This window comes from Lontra canadensis, unplaced genomic scaffold (assembly GCF_010015895.1).
Source record: "Lontra canadensis isolate GAN:19392208 unplaced genomic scaffold, GSC_riverotter_1.0 scaffold4, whole genome shotgun sequence".
NCBI lineage: Eukaryota > Metazoa > Chordata > Mammalia > Carnivora > Mustelidae > Lontra > Lontra canadensis.
In genome coordinates this window covers 34,170,643-34,190,618 of record NW_022630998.1, presented here as the reverse complement: position 1 = coordinate 34,190,618, position 19,976 = coordinate 34,170,643, and the positions used below count along the sequence as shown (strand labels likewise).

Below are 19,976 nucleotides of genomic sequence, written 5' to 3'. Positions count from 1 at the left end.
AACTCAAAGTGCATTTTCCTGCTGAAAATTATGTTGAACATGGTGGGTAGGTTTCCTGGCCTACCTTCTAAAATTTAGTGAATAAAATGCTAGAAAAATTGGCTCATCCTTGAGAACAGTTATGTATTTATAGGGGAATGCTTTCCTTTGAAACAAGGTAATAGTTTAAAATGTCTACTACAGCGTGACTGTCACTAGTTTCAGCCACTGGTAATGGCATTTATGGCTTCAAACAGAATTTCTTCTGGTAGGTATTGAAACATAGGAATTAGGGTCACCTGTGTGTGTGTGTGGAGGGGAGTGTAGTGTTCCTTAATATGGATTCTGAGTGACATATCTCAGGGCCTAGTACACTGTAACATTTTTATTTTCTTCAGGAATATGTTGCCTCCTTTTCTTTCTGTTCTGCCAGTTGTTGCCATATATGATTTCAGTCACGTAAACCAGCAACAGGATCTGTATCTTCTGGATGCAGGGAAAAAAATTCTAAGTATTGGCATGGCCACATTTTTTTTTTAAAGTTTTATTTATTTATGACAGAGCGAGAGAGGAAACACAAGCACAGGGGAACTCGAGAGGGAAAAGCAGGCTGTCAGTAGGGAGCCCGATATGGGGCTCCATCCCAGGACACGGATCATGACCTGAGCCAAAGGCAGACGCTTAATAACTGAGCCACACAGGTGCCCTACATTTTTTGTTTTTGAAAGGCTAGTTTTTGAAAGGCTAGTTTTTAAAGTAAGCTCTATGCCTATTATGGGGCTTGAACTCCCCATTCTGACCAACATCAAGTGACATGCTGTACTGACTAAGCCAGCCAGGCACCACGGCATGCTGATAATTCTGACCATAAGGAAAAGTAAATAATTGGTTTATATAAGAACTGCTTCTAACATAATTCTGGACATTAGTTAGACTGAGAGTCATAAGACCTGGATTCCAAATTAGACCCTACCACTGATAAGTTGGTGACTTTAGGCAAACCACCTAGTGTCTTTGGACATCCTTTTTTTTTTTTTTTTTTTTTTTTAATGGGTAATGGTGAGAGAGAAAGATGTTGAGTTAAATAGTTTTAAGATCAGTTTCTTTTGAAAATGGATGAAACTTTTAGCTCAGGGACTGACTGAATATATTTGTACACAGTAGTTTACTTATCTTTAATACTGCAAAAGCATTTTCTACACTGTAAAAACTGTATTTTTTCTTGCTCTTCGTTTCTTTTTATTATATCTTTTCTCCTTTGCTTCTTACTGTCTTGTCTTTGTTGGAGTTGATTATCTGTCCCTTACGGAACCAATCTTCTTTGTTTCTCTTTTTATTTAATGTTAACTATTGCCTTCTATCCTCCTATCTAGCCAAGTGTCATTAGCTAGAAACCTCTGAGTCTTCTTTAGCTCAAATAGCTTCTTTTCCTATCTCTATTTGCCACAGCCTGTCACTTGTATCTTCAGGAGATATTACCTGTTTGTCCTTCTCATTCCTACTAAACCACCCTAATTCAAGTACTCAGTGTGAAATAATATAATGGCCTATCTACTTTACCTTTCTCCAGTTTCTCTCCTTTCAGCTTATATTCTACATTCATTCATTATTATCTTTTTTTATCTATTTGACAGAGAGAGAGATCACAAGTAGGTGGAGAAGCAGGCAGAGAAAGAGAGGAGGAAGCAGGCTCCCTGATGAGCAGAGAGCTCGACTCGGGCTCAATCCCAGGACCCTGGGATCATGACCTGAGCCAAAGGCAGAGGCTTTAACCCACTGAGCCACCCATGTGCTCCACATTCAGTCATTACTGTCACTCCCTTGCCTTCCCTTCTCTTTCTTACTTTGACATAATTTCTGGGCTAAAACCCAAGTGGTGCTGGTTATATACAGTTCTGTCTACTTCTGCTTTCTACCCTACCTTAGCAACTAGATATGGCTGGAGAAAGCGTGCCAGAGGGTCTCACTTTCGGTTACTGACCAGCTCAGTAGAGTACTAAACACTGAATATTCTGGTTATGTAATTGTCCAGCTTCTTCTTCCTCTCTCCTCATCTGTAAAAGCTCTTCCTTTATGCTCACTCTTAGATGATGACCTTGCTTATTTCACTGAGAAACTTGAAGCAGTCCATAGAGAACGTCCACAGACTCCTATCACTGCATCTACCTATCAGCATTTTACCATGTTTTCTGCTTGCCTGTTATTTATAGATGAGCTACCTATTTGTGCTTCTGTCTGATGTCATCCCCTCTATTTCTTGGTAGATTCCATGCATTCTCACTTTGGAACTTTGCTTAATTGCTCCCTCCTACATAATTAATTTTTTTCTTCTATTGGATCATCATATCTTCATAAAAATATGTTGTGTTTTCTCCCATCTTAGAAAAAAATCACAAAAATTTATTTAACATCTTCATTGAGATAAAATTAATATGTCCATTTAAAGTATATAATTATGGTGCTTTCAGGATTGCCCAACCATTGTCAAATTCCAATTTTAGAATATTTTTGTTTCATCCCAAAAGTTGGACCTTTCAGCAGTCACTTCACCTATCCTTTCCCTTTGCAGCTATAGGCAACTACTAATTTACTTTCTGCCTCTCTAGATTTGTCTTTTCTGGACATTTCATATAAATAGAATTATACAGTATGTGGTCTTCTGTAAATAGTTTCTTTCACTAGGATATTAGGGTAATATTTTAAATATTCAACTGTGTGGTGGTATGTAGCATCAGTACTTTATTCCCCTTCTTTTTTGATTTTTATACCACATTTTATTTAGCCATTCATGTGTTGATGGGCAGTTAAGTTGTTTCCAGTTTCTGGCTCCCAGGAGCTTCTATTACTTTTTCTGCAGTCCTGTGTTTCCTTACCTCTTGTAGATAAACACATCGCAGTGTAATTGTAGTGTCATATGTAGCCCAGCCTGGTTTCCAAAGTGGGTGCACCATTTTACGTTGTCATTGGTAGTGTGTAAGTGTTCCACTTTCTCCACATCCTTGCCAACATTGGCTGTTGTGATTTTGTGCTTAAAACCATCCTAGTAGCTGTGAAGTAATTTCTCCTTGTAGTTTTGATTTTTGTTTCCCTGATGGCTAATATTGACCTATTTTTTTCCTGTGTGTATTTTTTTTTTTTTTTTTGGAGAAATGTTTAGATCTTTTGCCCATATTTAAAAGAATTGTCTTTTTAATAGTGAATCGTGAGAGTTTGTTAAATATTCTAAATACAACTCTCTTATCAAATACGTGATTTGCAAACATTTTCTCTCATTCTGTGAGATGTCTTTTCACTTTATTGATAATGTTCTTGGCATGGAAGTTTTAATTTTGATGTCACATTTGTTTATTTTTTCTTGGGTTCTTGTTATTGGTGTTCTAAGAAACCATTGCCTAATTCAGGGTCCTAAAGATTTACTCCTATGTTTTCTTCTAAGAGTTGTACAGTTTTAGTGCTTACATTTAGGTTAATGATTGATTTTGAGTTAAATTTTGCACATGGTATGTGGTAGTTGTTCAGCCCCATTCTTTTGCATTGGATACCTGCTTGTTCCATCACCATTCGTTGAAAAGACTATTTTTTTTTTTCTATTGGATTATCGTGGTGCTCAGGCTGAAAACCAATTGATAATTTAGGGGTTTATTTTTGGACACTTTTTTCTGTTGACACCCATGTCTATCCTTACTCTAATAATACACTGTCTTGATTACTATAACTCTGTAATAAAACTTAATCTTATTTCCCTGTCCAGTTCATTTATGGCATCTTCTTTCTTGCAAAACTTTTTCTGCTCTCCATTGCTGCAGAAATCTTCTGAAGGATACTCTACTTATTTTAGTTCCTCAGCCCTTTCTCTTGAAAGATAGTTCAGTAAGGGTTTTGCTTCTAACACTCCACCAAAATGTACTTCTCAGGGTAGCCAGTCTTCCATGTTGCGAGATTCAGTGGTAAATTTTCATTCTTAACCTTAATCAGCAGCATTGAGAGTTGATCACTATCTCATTCTTTTTTTTTTTTTTTTTTTTTTTAAGATTTTATTTATTTGACAGAGACAGCATGCATGAGCACAAGAAGAGGGAGCAGCAGAGGGAGAGAAGGAAGTAGGCTCTCCACTGAGCAGGGAGCCTGATGTAGGGCTCAATTCCAGGACCCAGGACTCATGACCTGAGCTGAAGGCAGACACTTAACTGACTGAGGCATCCAGTTGCCTTCATTATCTGATTCTTAGAACATTTTCTTCATTTGGCTTTCAGAGTAGTTCAGTTTTTCCTTCTCAGTCTCCTTTGTTGGCTTGTCTCCTCCCTCCTGCATTTTCACCTGCAGTATTGGAGGGCACCTGGAATTAGGCTTTGCTTCTCTTCTTCATCTGCATTTTCTCAGATGGTGACTTCATCCAGTTTTATAGCTTTAACTTGTATCTACAGCTTTGAATACATGTGGGTGACTTCCAAATTTACATCTCCAGTACAGACCTCTCTTCAGAACACCAGGTTCGTATTTTAACTGCCTACTAGATATGTCTACCTGGATGTCTGAAAAATTGCAAATTCAGTGTCATGAAAATTGAACTGAATCCCTTGATTGTAAACCTGCTCATTTTCAGTCTTTCTCCTCTCTATCCTACCAGTTGCTTAGGCCAAAACCTTGGTAGGATTTCACTGTTTGCATTTCTTTGTATCTCATGTTTTTCTGTCAGGGAATCCTGTTGGCTCTCCCTTAAAAATATATCCAGATCTGATCCTTTTTCTCCATAGCTGCCACTTGGCTTGAGCTGTGATGTGACCTTGCCTGGATTACTGCAGGGGTGATTTCCTCACTACTCTCTCTCCTTCTACCTTTCCCTGTTTCAGTCCCTTTTCAACTCACTAATCACATGACCCCTTGAATTTGACCATTTCAGTCTCCTGTCAAGAACTCTTCACTAGCTTTTAATTTTTTTTTTCAAAGTAAAGCCAAGAGTCCTTAAGAGAATCTGGCTCCTAACAACTCTCTATTCTTTATCTCCTCATATTCTTTTCCTCATGTATTCCTGTATCCAGCACACTGGTCTTGGTCATATATGTCAGGCATTCTCCTCACTTTGTACTGACTGTACATTCCCTCTACCTAAGGTGGTCTTCCCCCAGATACCTACAGGGTTCGACTTCTTCACTTCCTTAAAGTGTTTACTCAGATATTGTGTTCCCTGATTACCTTTTTAAAATTAAATCCACTCAGCCTTTATTCATGATACCTTTACCCTGTTCTTTTGTTGTTGTTGTTCCATAACATTTACTGCTTTCTGAGATATTCTAAAATGTGTTTGTTATGTAAATTGTTTATCTTCCATTGCTAGTATGTAAACTCCATGAGAGTGAGGATGTTTACATGTTTTCTTCATGAATGTATCTCAAGTGACTATAACTGTTGGATGTTGTAGTTGATCAATAAATATTTGATGTATGTATGAATATGTATGGTTATGCTTCTCTTCCTTCATTTACCCTTTTCTACTTGGAAACTCCCACGCATGTATATTCCTTCTTTCCTCCTGTAGTACACCTCTAGATTAGAAAGATTAGAAAAGTATTCTAATCTTAAAAAGCTTGTTTTAAAATGGTTATCTATTCTGATAAAATTATTTGTCTTGATTCTGCCATTAATGTGTGTAATTTTCACCACTCTTAATAACAAGAAAATCTATGTTAACCATAGCTACAGTCCATTCTTGTTTGGTTAGCGACTGAAAAAGTCAATGAAAGTTGAAAAAGTTTTAGGTTTCTTTTGGCAGTCTCTTAAACTTTGTTGCCTTAGAGAGCTGTTTTAAAAATGCACATCTTTTCTCTTCATTCCCCTGAGTTTTGAACCTGCCTGTCCATAGTGGGGACCAGAGTCTGCATTTTTAAAAAGATTTATTTATTTATTATTAGAGTGAGAATGAGTGAGCTGGGGGTTGGGGGCAGAGGGAGAGGGAGAGAGAAAATCTCAGGCAGACTGCCTTCTGAGCACAGAGCCCAGACACCATGACCTGAGCCAAAATCAAGACTTGGATGCTTAACCAATTGAGCCACCCCAGTGCCCCAGGGCCTGCATATTCAATAAGCATCAGGGGTTTCTAGTGCAAGGTATTTATAAACACATTAAGAACGCTTGCTTTAGACCCTGAGTAAACTTACGAACTTTGTTGGTTCACAGACGGAAGAGAAAGAACAAGAAAAAACAAGGAGGAATTTTCTTCAATAGGTGTTTAGAATATGGAAGAAAACCAGAAAGGAGAACATAGATTTGTTTGTGCATCAGAAAGATAACTCATGGACCAGTGCCTTGAAGGGATCTTATATATTATTTATTTAATAATGAAACATCTTGAGAATTTTCAGTGCAGAGAACTCATTAGGTTACAGAAGAATCTCTATACTATTTATTGCCATGATTGTTATAATGTTTTTAATTCTGTTGAGCTAAAGTATGTTTTGAAATGAAAAATGTTGAACATTTTTTCATTTGTCTGTTGGCCGTTTAAATGTCTTTTTTGGAGAAACATCTGTTCATGTCCTCTGCCCATTTGTTGACTGAATTTTTTGCTTTTTTGAGTGTTGAGTTTGTTGAGTTCTTTATACGTTTTGGATACTAGCCCTTTATTGATAAGACATTTGCAGATATCTTCTCCCATTCCCTTTTAGTTTTTTTGACTATTTTCTTTGCTGTGCAAGAGCTTTTTATCCTGATGAAGTCCCAATTAAAACACCAATTTTTTTTAAATTGAGGTTTTTACAATTTTATTTTATTGTATTATTATTATTTTTTTAAGATTTTATTTATTTGACAGACAGAGATCACAAGTAGGCAGAGAGAGAAGAGGAAGCAGGCTCCCTGCTGAGCAGAGAGCCTGACTCGGGGCTTGATCCCAGGACCCTGAGACGAAGGCAGAGGCCCAACCCACTGAGCCACCCAGGCGCCCCGGTTTTTACAATTTTAATTCCAGGATACCTAGTATACAGTGTTATATTAGTTTCAGGTATACAATATAATGATTTCACATTTCTGTACATTGCTCAGTGCTCATCATGGTAAGTGTACTCTTTAATCCCCATCACCTATTTCAAGTATTTTATTGTTTTTGATGCTATTGTGAATGGGTTGGTTTTCTTTTTCCATTGCTTCATTATGAATGTAAAGGAATGCAACTGATTTCTATGTGTTGATTTTATATCCTGTCACTTTATAGAAATCATTGATTCCAACAGTTTTTGATAGACTTTTTAGGATTTTTTGTATGTAAGATCATAACATCAGTATAAATGATAATTTTATTTCTTCCTTTCCAAATTGGATGTCTTTGCAGAAATGAAAGTCTCAAGTGGATGGTTTCATTAGTTTTCTTTTTACTATATATGCAAAGGTGAAAAGTAGAAATAGAATTAGGAGCCATCATCAAATAGATGGCTATCATCATCAAATTATGTCTAGGGGCTCCTGGGTGGCTCAGTGGGTTGGGCCTCTGCCTTCAGCTCAGGTCATGGTCTGGGGTCCTGGGATTGAGCCCTGCATTGGGCTCTCTGCTCAGCAGGGAGCCTGCTTCCCTCCCTCTCTCCCTCTGCCTGCCTCTCTGTCTACTTGTGCTCTCTCTGTCAAATAAATAAAAGTCTTAAAAAAAATTGTATCTAGGGCTTTACTTGTTTGGAGATGGCTAATCAAGTAAATTGTGGCTGAAGAAAATACTGGGTCCCAGAAATGGACAATGATCTAGCTAACATCTACAGATTTGAAAAAAATTATTAGGAAAATAGCTAGTGGGTTAATATAACTGCTCCCAGAGATTTGTATCTTTCCAACCTTTCTCATCATTGCTATACTATAAGCAACTATGACCTCACATATATCAAATTACTATCTCTAATCGAGCCTTCATCTTTATCTTATGAATTGATTGTAGTTAATGCCTCGTTATTTAAAGCAGTAAAGAATTTATAGTAAGTTTTCAACTTGGGTGAATTTTTGGATAATTTCTTATGTAGTTTTTCTGAAGCGTACTGCCAAACTAACTTTGCCAGTATTTTTTTTTTTTTGGTCATTATTCTGTTGTCTCAACATATTAAACCAAGAGAGTGAAACTTAAGGGCCAATCTTTTCTAGTCAGAGAACAGTTAAGATTGATCAGCTTCAGTTTTGCTGCTTCTTAAGAGCTATTGAGTGAGGGGAACAAGAGAATTTGTAACTTTTGTGATAACAAAAGATTATCATGGAGATTTAAAAAAAACCCAAAGATCTTTTAATCTCACTATCTGGAAATAATCACTATTAATACTTTGATGAATCTAATAAATTTTAAAATTAAAAACTGACATAGTTTTATAACTTTTATCACTTATTATTGGTACAAACTTTTCCGGTTTCATTAAATATTTTTTCAGGCCTTTTAAATAGATGCTTAAAATGGTCTCCTATGGATAAAACAGTTTATTTTCTTATTTGGACATTTGGGTTATTTCTAACTTTTTGCTTTTGTAAATAATGCTATGGTAAGCATCCTTGGCAGACACACATTTGTGCCTATCTTTGATCATTTCCTTATGATTTTTTTTTAACACTATTTGTGAGTCATAGGGTATAAATACTTCTATGGCTATTGTACATAATACTGAATTAAACTCCAGGATTATTATATGAACAAGTTTAAACCTATTATCAATGTGTATAATTTTATACCCATTTTACATCTTTTCCAAAATGTGATGATCTTATGGTAGTAGTGACCAAAAAAATAATTAGAAGCTTACATTTTTTTGGATTACTAATGAGGAGTTAACATTTTTAATATGTTTATTTTTTTGTGTGTATTTTGTAACCTGCTTGTTGAAGGCTTTTTAAAATGCATTTTTCTGGGGCACCTGGGTGGCTCAGTGGGTTAAAGCCACTGCCTTTGGCTCAGGTCATGATCCCAGGGCCCTGGGATCGAGTCCCACATCGGGCTCTCTGCTCAGCAGGGAGCCTGCTTCCTCCTCTCTCTGACTGCCTCTCTGCCTACTTGTAATCTCTGTCTGTCAAATAAATAAATAAATAAAAATCTAAAAAAAAATGCATGTTTCCTCAATAACATGTTCATCTGTTTTTTTTTTACTGATTTCTATGTAATGAAGTGTATTAATCAGTTGACAGTTACATGTGTTACTTACTAGATTTTGCCCTTTAAATTGGTTATGAAATATGTTATATCATCCAGCTTCTAAGTATTTACTAGCTATATTACCTTTTCATTATGATTTCTTTCCCCTCATCCCTTTCAAATATTTAGAATACCTTTGCTCCAACCCTAGATCAAAAAGTCATTTATATATCATCTGTGTCCTCTATATTATAGAACTATGCTATGTTCTAGTGTTTTTATAGTTTAACAAAGAATATCCATTTGAGATTTGAGAATGTTACTAGTGAGCTTGAACCATTAATTAATATTTTTATTGACTATTCCTGTTTTCTTCTTTGTATTGCCTGTTCAGATCTTGTGCTTATTTTTCTATTAGTAGTTTAGAGTTCTATGAGTTTGTAACAATTCTTTTTGTATTCTGTGTGGCATTATATATGCATTATAACTAATTTTCTCTAGTCTGTGATTTGACTTTTCACTCAATGTTTAGTTTGATTATACAGGTTTCCCCCATTGTTGAAAAGTAGAGCACACCTATGAAACTTCTTGTAAGCCCAAATGACATAAAGAGAAGGGTATTCCCTGCTTTCCCAAACTTGATGTTACACCACTTTACTTTTAGAAAGACCTACATTAGTAGCTGTTTTCGCTAACTTAAAGAAATCTGCTTTTCTTTGATTTTACGAAAAAAGCTGTCACTGTACTAATGTAGGTCTTCTGAAGTGGTGTAAAGGAAACTTTCAGAAAGTGGGGGATACCTATAGTTGAACTTGTCTATCTTTATTGTTTGTATGTTTTCCTCATTTTAACTTAACAAGTACTTAATGAGCATTTACTGTGTTCCAAGCATTGTTTTAGGCACTGGAGATATATCATTGACAAAATACATAGTGATTCCTAGAGCTCACATTCAAGAAGCTCTTATGTACCCTAAGTTCATAAAAATATTCACTTTTTTTTTTTTCCTAGAAGTGTGTAAGTTTTGCTTTTTCATTCTTAGATCATCTACCTGGAATTTATTTTCATGTGTTAAGTAGGAAATCTAGTTTCCACTATTACATGTGGGTGGTCATTTATTTGACCTAACATCATTTTCCTTTTATTGACTAATACGTTATTTCTCCACTGTTGTATAGTGAGTGTCCCCTCTCTTGGATATCAAGTTTCTGCATTTGTGTGGGTCTATTTCTGTGTCTCTTCTGTTCATTGGTATATTTCTTTATCTTTGCCATCTGTACCACCCTCTTAATAACTGTATCTTTATAGTAAGATTTAATATCATAGGTCTGCTCTATTCTTCCTCAAAATTGTTTGACCTATTCTTAGCCCTTGGCTTTTTCATATGAATTTTATAATTAGTTGTATTCTCTAGTTATTTCTTCAGTTGTGCCTGGCTTCCTTTTCAGGACTGCTACTTGCTGTGTCAGGGTAAAATCCTGATACATTGGTGGGGTCTTCTGGCTTTGACAGTTTCAATCTTTGAACCTCCCTTCGCAGCCACTTGCTCATATGCTCTCTTTCTCTTTTCCCTTTTTTTTTTTTTCCCTTTCTGTTTTCCTTTTCCTATGGCCATTTAAAAGAATACTTAAAAATATGTATTTTAATTTTTTAAAAAGATTTTTACTTAATTCAGGGAGAGAGCAACAAGCAGGATGAGGGGCAGAGGGAGAAGCAAGCTCTCTGCTGAGTTGGGAGCCTGGTGCAGGGCTCCATTCTGGGATTTGGGGATCATGACTGAGCTGAAGGCAGACGTTTAACTGAATGAGCCACCCAGGTGCCCCTAGAAGTATATTTTTTAATTTAAAAAAGAAGTAATATATTGGGGGGTAGGTAAATAATAGAAATGTATATAAAGCAAAAGGTGCAGATTTCTCTGGTACCAGTTTGCTGAGAGCTTCCAGATATTTTTCTGGGTGTGTACAAGTAATATGTTTATTATAGCAGAAAAATGGTCATATGCATTCTATAGTTCACTTTATTTAATTATTTAAAAGGCAGTCTTCTGTAACTCTAAATCATTCCTTTTGATGGCTGCATGGTATGTTTATACAGTAATTTAGCCAATTCCCCTTTGATGGACTTGTGGGTATCTATTTGCTCTTTGATCTTGAAGCTGCTTTCAAATACTCCTGGATCCAACTGGAAAAGTGGAGGTTTTGCAGTTTATTTTCCATCTCCCTAATGACTCCCCTTTTAGTCTTTCCAAAGGGTATTAGTGGAGTTCTGTCAAAAGCATTCCTATTTACTTTAAAAAAAAAAAAATCATTTAAAAAAAAATCATGATAAATGTTCTCTTTAATCCCCATCCCCTATTTCACCCATCCTTCCACCCACCTCCCCTTTGGTAACCATCAGTTTGTTCTTTATGGTAAGGGGTCTGTTTCTTGGTTTATTTCTTTTTTTAATCTGCTTATTTGTTTCTTAAATTCCACATACAAGTGAGATCATAACATCTTTGTCTCTTTGACTTCACTCAGCATTATACTCTCTTGCTCTATCCATGTTGTTGCAAATGGCAAGATTTCATTCTTTTTTATGGGTGAATGATACTGCAGCGTGCGTGTGTATACACATCTTCTTTATCTATTCATCTATCAATGGACACTTGGGCTGCTTCCATAATTTGACTATTGTAAATAATGCTGCTATGAACATAGAGGTGCATGTATCCTTTGAATTAGTGTTTAGGTATTTTTTGGTAAATACCCAGTAATGTGATTTCTGGATTGTAGAGTAGTTCTATTTTTAATTTTTTGAGGAACCTCCAGTTTTCCATAATTGCTGCATGAATTTGCATTCCCACCAACAGTGCAAAAGTGTTCTTTTTTCTTCACATATGCTGCAAGACTTGTTGTTTCTAATGGTTTTGATTTTAGCTATTCTGACCTCTGTGAGGTGGCAACTCATTGTGGTTTTGATTTGCATGTCCCTGATGAGTGATTTCAAACACCTTTTCATGTGTCTATTGCCAATCTGGATGTCTTCTTTGGAGAAATGTCTGTTAATGTCTTCCCATTTTAATTGGATTACTTGTTTTTTTGTGTGTGTGTGTTGAGTTGTATAAGTTCTTTATGTATTTTAGATGCTGACTCTTGATTGGGTGTGTCATTTGCAAATATCTTCTCCCATTGTGTGCGTTGCCTTTTTGTTTTCTCTGCTCTGCAGAAGCTTTTTTTTTTTTTTTTAAAGATTTTATTTATTTATTTGATAGATGGAGATCACAAGTAGGTAGAGAGGCAGTCAGAGAAAGGAGGAAGCAGGCTCCCCGCTGAGCAGAGCCCCAGATGCGGGGCTCCATCCCGGGACTCTGGGATCATGACCCGAGCCGAAGGCAGAGGCTTTAACCCACTGAGCCATCCAGGTGCCCCTGTAGAAGCTTTTTATTTTGATGCTGATGATATTTTATTTTTGCTCTTATTTCCCTTGCCTCAGAAGACATATCTAGAATAATATTCCTAGCTGATGTTAGAATAATCACTACCTGTGCTCTTTCCTAGGATTTTGATTCTTTCAGGTCTCACATTTAGGTCCTTAATCCATTTTGAGTTTAGTTTTGTGTATGTTGAAAGAAACTGGTCCAGTTTCATTCTTTTGCATGCGGCTGTCCAGCTTTCCCAACAGCATTTGTTGGAGACACTGTCTTTTTCCTACTGTATATTCATTCCTCCTTTGTCAGAGATTAATTGACTTTTTAATTGTCGGTTTATTTCTGGATTTTCTGTTCTATGATCTAATGTATCTGTTTTTTTGCCAGTACCATCCTGTTTTAACTACTACCGCTTTATAATATAACTTGAAATCTGGGATTGTGATAACTCCATTTCTGTTTTTCTTTTTTAAGATTGATTTGGCTATTTGAGGTCATTGTGGTTCCATACAGATTTTAGGATTGTTTGTTCTAGTTTTGTGAAAAATGCTATTGGTATTTTGATAGGGATTATATTAAATGTATGGATTGCTTTGGGTAGTATAGACATTTTAACAATAATTCTTCTCCCAATCTATGAGCGTTTCTTTCCGTTTCTTTGTGCTGTCTTCACTTACTTTCATCAGCGTTTTATAGTTTTTGGAGTATAAGTCTTTCACCTTTTTAGTTAGGTTTATTCCTAGGTATCTTATTATTTTTGGTACATTATAAATTGGAATGTTTTCTAAATCTCTGTTTCTGCTGCATCATTATTAGTGTAGAGAAATGCAACAGAGGCACTAGGTGGCTCAGAGGGAGAGAGAATCTCAAGCAGACTCTACCCTGAGTGTGGAGCCAGATGCGTGCCCATCTGACAACCCTCAGATTATGACCTGAGCCAAAATCAAGTCACATGCTCAACTGACTGAACCACCCAGGTGCCCTAACGTTTTATTTGAGAGAAAGTGAGTGGGTGAGTAAGTGAGAGAGAGCATGCATGAGCAGGGTGAAGGGCAGAGGGAGAAGCAGATTCCCCACTGAACAGGGAGCCTGATGTGGGGCTCAATCCTGGGACTGCAGGATTCTGACCTGTGCCAAAGGCAAATGCTTAATGACTGAGCCACCCAGGTGCCCTTTTTATCTTTTTGTTGTAGAATTGCTGTGGTTAGGACTTCCCATACTATGTTGAATAGAAGTGTTGAGAGTGGATGTTCTTGTCTTGTTCCTGACCTTGAGGGTAAAGCTCTGTTTTTCCCTATTGAGTATGGTGTTAGCTGTGGGGTTTTAGTATAAGGCCTTTATTATATTGAGTTATGTTCTCTCTAGACCTACCTTGTTGAGGGTTTTTACCTATGAATGGATATTGTACCCTGTGAAATGCTTTTTCTGCATCTGTTGAAATGATCATGTAGTTTTTATCCTTTTTCTTTTTTTTTTTTTTTTAAAGATTTTATTTATTTGAGAGAGAGACAGTGAGAGAGAGCATGAGCGAGGAGAAGGTCAGAGGGAGAAGCAGACTCCCCATGGAGTTGGGAGCCCGATGTGGGACTCGATCCTGGGACTCCGGGATCATGACCTGAGCCGAAGGCAGTCGTCCAACCAACTGAGCCACCCAGGCGTCCCTATCCTTTTTCTTATTGATGTGATGCATCACCTTGATTGATTTGAAAATACTGAACCTCTCTTGCATCCTGGGAGTAAATCTCACTTGATCGTGATGTATGATTTGTTAAATACATAGTTAGTAGTTGTTAAGGACTTTTCCATCTGTATTCATCAGAAATACTGGCCTGTAGTTCTCATTTTAATTGTTATTTATTTATTTATTTATTTATTTATTTATTTATTATTTTTCGAAATATTTTTATTTATTTATTTGACAGAGAGCGCAATCACAAGTAGGCGGAAAGGCAGGCGGAGAGGCAGGCAGAGAAAGAGGGGGAAGCAGGCTCCTGGCTGAGCAGAGAGCCCGACACGGGGCTTGATCCTAGAACCCTGAGATCATGACCTGAGCCGAAGGCAGAGGCTTTAACTCACTGAGCCACCCAGGCGCCCCTGTAGTTCTCTTTTTTTAGTGGTGTCTTTATTTGGTTTTAGTATTGGGGATATTGGCCTCATAGAATGAATTTGGAAGTCTTCCTTCCCCTTGCATTTTTTGGAAAAGTTTGAGAAGAATGGGTATTAATTCTTTAATGTTTGGTAGAATTTGCCTGTGAGGTTGTCTGGTCTGGGACTTTGGTTTTTTGACTACTACTATTTGATTCAATTTCATTGCTAGTGATTGGTCTGTTCAGATTTTCTAGTTCTTCCTGCTTTAGTTTTAGCAGGTTATATATCTCTAGGAATTTATCTTTTTTTTCTGAGTTGTCCAATTTTTTTGTCATACAGGTTTTCATAATATTCTGTTAAAATTGTTTGTACTTCTGTTGTGTTTGTTATTATTTCTCCTCTTTCATTATTTTGTTTATTTGGGTTCTCTTCTCTTTTTTCCTATAATGAGTCTTGAGGGATTTATCAGTTTTGTTGATATTGTCACAGAACCAGGTTCTACCTAGATTCATGCATCTGTTCTGTTGTTTTTTTAGTTTATCATTTATTTCTGGTCTAATTTTTACTTCCTTCCTTTTCCTGGGTTTGGGTTTTGTTCTTCTTTTTCTAGCTCCTTTAGGTGTAAGGTTAGGTAATTTACTTGAGATTTTTCTTGCTTCTTGAGGTAGGCTGGTATTCCTCTAAACTTTTAGAAGTACTTTTGCTGCATCCCAAATATTTTATTTTTATTTTTTTGAAAGATTTTTAAATTTTTTTATTTAGAGAAAGAGAAAGAGAGAGTATATGAGTGAGGGGAAGAGGCGGAGGGAGAGACAGAGGAAGAGAGAGAATCTCACTTTGTGGTGGGCATGGATCCCATCACAGGGCTCGATCCCATGATCCTGAGACCATGACCATTGACTTGATGACTGAAGTCAAGAGTCATACACTCAACCAGCTGAGTCACCCAGGCACCTAAATGGCATCTAAAATCCTGAAGATTTTAGACCACTGTGTTTTCATTTCCTTTGGTTTCCATGTAATTTTTGATTTCTTTGATTTCTTGGGTCATTGTTTAATGGCTTGTTACTTAATGTCCATGTATGTGTGCTCTTTCCGTATTTTTTCTTGTTGTTGGTTTCTAGTTTTATAGCATTGTGGTCAAAAAAGATGCATGGTAAGACTTTTTTTTTTTTTTTTATTTTTTTTTTTTTTTTTTTTTTTGTAGCCTTATATGTGATCTATTCTGGAAAATGTCCAGTGTGCACTTGAATGTGTATTCTGCTTTTTTAGGATGGAATGTTCTGAATATGTCTTAAATCCACCTGGTCCAGTGTGTCATTCAAAGCCACTGTTTCCTTGTCGGTTTTCTGTTTGGGTCATCTGTCCACTGATTCAAATGGGATCTTAAAGCCCTTTACTATCCCCATTATTGCATTACTGTTGATTAGTTCCTTTATATTTGTTAACTGTTTTATATGTTTGGGTGCTCCCATGTTGGGTGCATAAATATTTACAGTTCTATCTTGTTGGGTTCTCACCTTCATTATTACATAGTATCCTTGTTTGTCTCTTGTGGTCTTTAAGTCTATTCTGTCCAATGTAAATATTGCTACCCTGGCTTTTTTGGGCATCCATTTGCATGATAAATGTTTTTCTGTCCCCTCGCTTACAATCTGCAAGTCTTTTTCCGTCTGAAATGAGTCTCTTGGAGGCAGCATATACGTGGGTCTTACTTGTATATCTACTTGGTCACCCTGTGTCTTTTGATTGGAACACTTGGTTCATTTACATTCAAAGTAATTATTAATAGATATGTGTTTATGCCATTTTGTTACTTGTTTTGTGGTTGTTTTTACAGATTTCCTGATTCTTGCTGACTTTCATGATTCATTGGCTTTCTTTAGTGATATGCTTGGATCCCTTTCTCTTTAGTCTTTGTATATTTATTACTGGGTTTTGATTTGTGGTACCGTTATATTTGTAACATCTTCTGCATATAGCAGTCTATATTAAGTTGATGGTTACTTAAGTTTAAACTCATTCTTTGTTCCTTTTCCTCCCACCTTTTACGTATATACTGTCATATTTCACATCCTTTTATTTTATGAATCTCTTCAATGATTTTTACAGAAATACTTATTTTTGCTCCTTTTGTGCTTTTTACTTTTCATACTCTACTTGTGGTCTTTATTTTTAACTCAGAGTTCTCTTTAAAATTTCTTAAAGGGCTGGTTTAGTGGTCTGCTTTTTGGAAGAACTCTTCAATTCTCTATTCTGAATGATAGTCTTACTGGGTAGAGCATTCTTGGCTGCAGATGTTTCCCTTTTACCACTTTGAATGTATCATGCCGCTTCCTTCTGGTCTGCAAACTTGCTGCTGAAAAATTCACTTATAGCCTTATGGGATTTTTCTTGTATATAACTATTGTCTTTTCTCTTGCTTTAAACATTTTTTTCTTTATTCCTATTTCTTGCTATTTTAATTGCTTTGTGTCTTGGTGTAGACCTTCTTGCGTTGAATTTTTGGGGGCATCTCTCTGCCTTTGGAATCTGGATATCTGTTACCTCCCCCCATTAGGGAAGTTTTCAGTTACTATTTCTTCAGGTAAATTTTCTGCCCCACTCTTCTGAGATCCCTGTAATGTGGATGTAACTACATTTGATGGAGTTACTGAGTTCCCTAATACTATTCTCAATTTGTATACTTTTTTTTTTTTTCCTTTGCTCAAGTCGGTTACTTTGTATTACTCTGTCTTCCAGGTATTAATTCATTTCTTGGCTGCGTCAAGCCTACTGTTTGTTACATTAAGTGTATTTTTAATTTCACTTATTGTGTTCTTGACCTCTTTTTTTTTTTTTTTTTTAAATCTCTGAGTTAAGGGTCTCACTGTGTTAAGTCCTCCACTCTTTTCTCCAGTCCAGTGTGTATCTTTGTGATCATTATTTTAAATTTTCTTTCAGGTATCTTTTTTATATCCATTTTACTTTGGTCTCTTGCTGTGGTTTGATCCTGTTCTTTCACTTGGGAGATGTTTCTCTGTCTTCTCATTTTGTTTGACTTTGTGTCTGTTTCTCTGTGCTAGAGAAGTCAGCTACTTACCTTACTCTTAATAATAGCCGTTGAAGAAGAGGTATTATAGTGCCCTGTAGTGTAGTGTCCATGTTCCCCAGGTTATGTTGTGGGTACTCTGCTGTTGAGTTCTGGCATCTTTTCCCTTTAGGCCAGATGTTTGCTAATGCTGTCTTTACCTATCGTGAATAGCAAGGTGTACAATGGTCTACTTGTGAAACAATACCTGCCACTGCTGGAACTGCAGTCCTGCAAAACAAGCAGGTCACGAGGTGTGGTATTGGCAGGGTGATCTTCTGGGGGAGGGACTCCACAGCACCAGGACTCAGGGGAGCATGGCTGGGAAGGGCTGATCTGCCAAAGCACATGTGGCAGGGTTGGTTCCGTGTGAGCAAGTTAAGCAGCATGTGTCCGCACAGTGCTGGTTTCCGTAGGTGGCTGTTATTTATGCAGGGGAGCAAGGGAGGAGAATGTCACCTCCCAGCTCCTTTGTACCTGCAAGGGTCTCCCCATGATCCCTGTCTCTCCAGGCAGTGTTCTGAGATGAGCAAATTTATCTCCTCCTCGTCTGCCCATGGCATTTTTCTATCTGCTGGTTCTGCCTGCATCTGCATAGGTTGTTTTTCATGCTGTCTCTTAAAGATGAGGGACTCTTGTTTCCTAACACCTTCTGGGCTCACCCAGGGCTGAGCATGCTGGTTTTTAAAATTCTAGGTTTTAAGTCCTGGTGGTTTTAAGAATTCATGAAATTTCAGAGGCAACTATGGAGATTCATCCTTCCTGTTTGCAGGCTCCCCAGTCCGAAGGTCTGTTTGCCGCTCTTCTCTGTGCCACTGGCGCCTTCTCCACTGCGGCTGACTGTGGTCCCTTTTGCTCCCAGGCTGTGTCTTTGCCCTTCATATCACCTCTGATGTGGACTCTTCCTTGCCTTTCATTGTGGAGTGTGTTCTGGAAGTCCTTGGGCTGTTTCCAGGGTTATTTCCCCTGCTGTGGGTGTTATCTAGTTGTATCTGTGGGAGGAGCTGAGTTTAGGGTCCTCCTACTCTGCCATCTTTCCAGCCAACCTTTCCTATTAACTTTTTAGGTGGAAACTTAAACAATGGTGGACGTACCTCTCTTTGGTGGAAAGATTAACAGCTAACCTTGATGTAAATTCTTCGATTTGGCACTATCTTTATTTTCCTAAAAAGCAATCCTTCAAGGTTTTGTTTTGTGTTTTTACATGTGGCATCCTCCAAGAGTGTTTGTGATATAGTGGTAGAGGTAGCAGCCAAATTGGAGAGTTGAGGAATGAGTGAGTTTGAGAAAATGGAGATGGAGAGCTGAAGCAGCACTTTACTGCATACTAGCAGAGGAAGAGAGGAGTTTTTGGTGTTTTGTTTTTTATTGGGGTTAGGCCGTTTGAAAGAAGTTAAAATTGGATCTCTATGTTATATAATTTGTCCTTTTCTTAATTTTCCTAGCCTCCACCAGGCACTGTGAAAATGCCTAATGTACCCAGTACACAACCAGCAATAATGAAACCAACGGAGGAACATCCAGCTTATACACAGATTGCAAAGGTTAGTTGATGTTATGTGTGTAAATTTGTATTGGAAATTATATTATCAATAACATCTTTGGAGTAGAATTATTTATACGTTGACTTAACTTTTTTTTTTTTGCCCTACTTAATTTTTAACTTACTTTTGAGTCTGAGTTAGCTAGTTTTCAACCCTATTAACATAGTTCTTTTTCAGCTTATAATATTTATTGTTATTAAGTTTTTGAATTCACTATCCTCTTGAACAATTTGTTTTCTGAAATTTTTGTTGCCTTTTGTTGGTTTCACTCTTTAATGCACGATGCTGTTATAGTACCAATAGAAACCGTTGGAAAAGGGTTGTAATGGCTAAGCAAAGGACTATGGTAGGAAGTAGCAGGTGGTAAAAATATGAGAATAAAGGAGATGAATAGGATGCCTTGTATTACATAAAGGCAGATGAAATTACAAACGAGAATTTCTTAATCATATTCTTCTTTCATCTCATTATCTTCTAAAATAGAAGATACTATATATTCTTGCATTGGAAACCTAGGTACCATTCAAACCAATTTTTTTAAAAGATTTATTTATTTATTTGACAGAGAAAGACAGAGAACGGGAACACAAGTAGGGGGAGTGGGAGAGGGAGAGGGAGAAGCAGGTTTCCCGCCAAGCAGAAAGCCCGATGTGGGGCTTGATCGCAGGACCCTGGGATCATGACCTGGGTTGAAGGCAGATGCTTAATGACTGAGCCACCCAGGAGCCCCCAAACCAATTCATAAGAGGCAATTTAGTTGTCATTTTCTCCCTTTGTCTGTTTTGCCTCAGTTGTTCCCTT

At 37.1% G+C, this 19,976-nt stretch overlaps 1 protein-coding gene across 1 annotated transcript in view; it reads left to right on the top strand.

Annotated features, from left to right (window-relative positions):
- SCAMP1 (secretory carrier membrane protein 1) overlaps positions 1-19,976 on the top strand; it is a 127,482-nt gene that overhangs the window by 38,130 nt on the left and 69,376 nt on the right. The window contains exon 3 of the mRNA XM_032847928.1: positions 19,077-19,175. Within this exon, the coding sequence (XP_032703819.1) occupies positions 19,077-19,175 (99 nt within the window). The remainder of the gene's footprint in view (positions 1-19,076; positions 19,176-19,976) is intronic.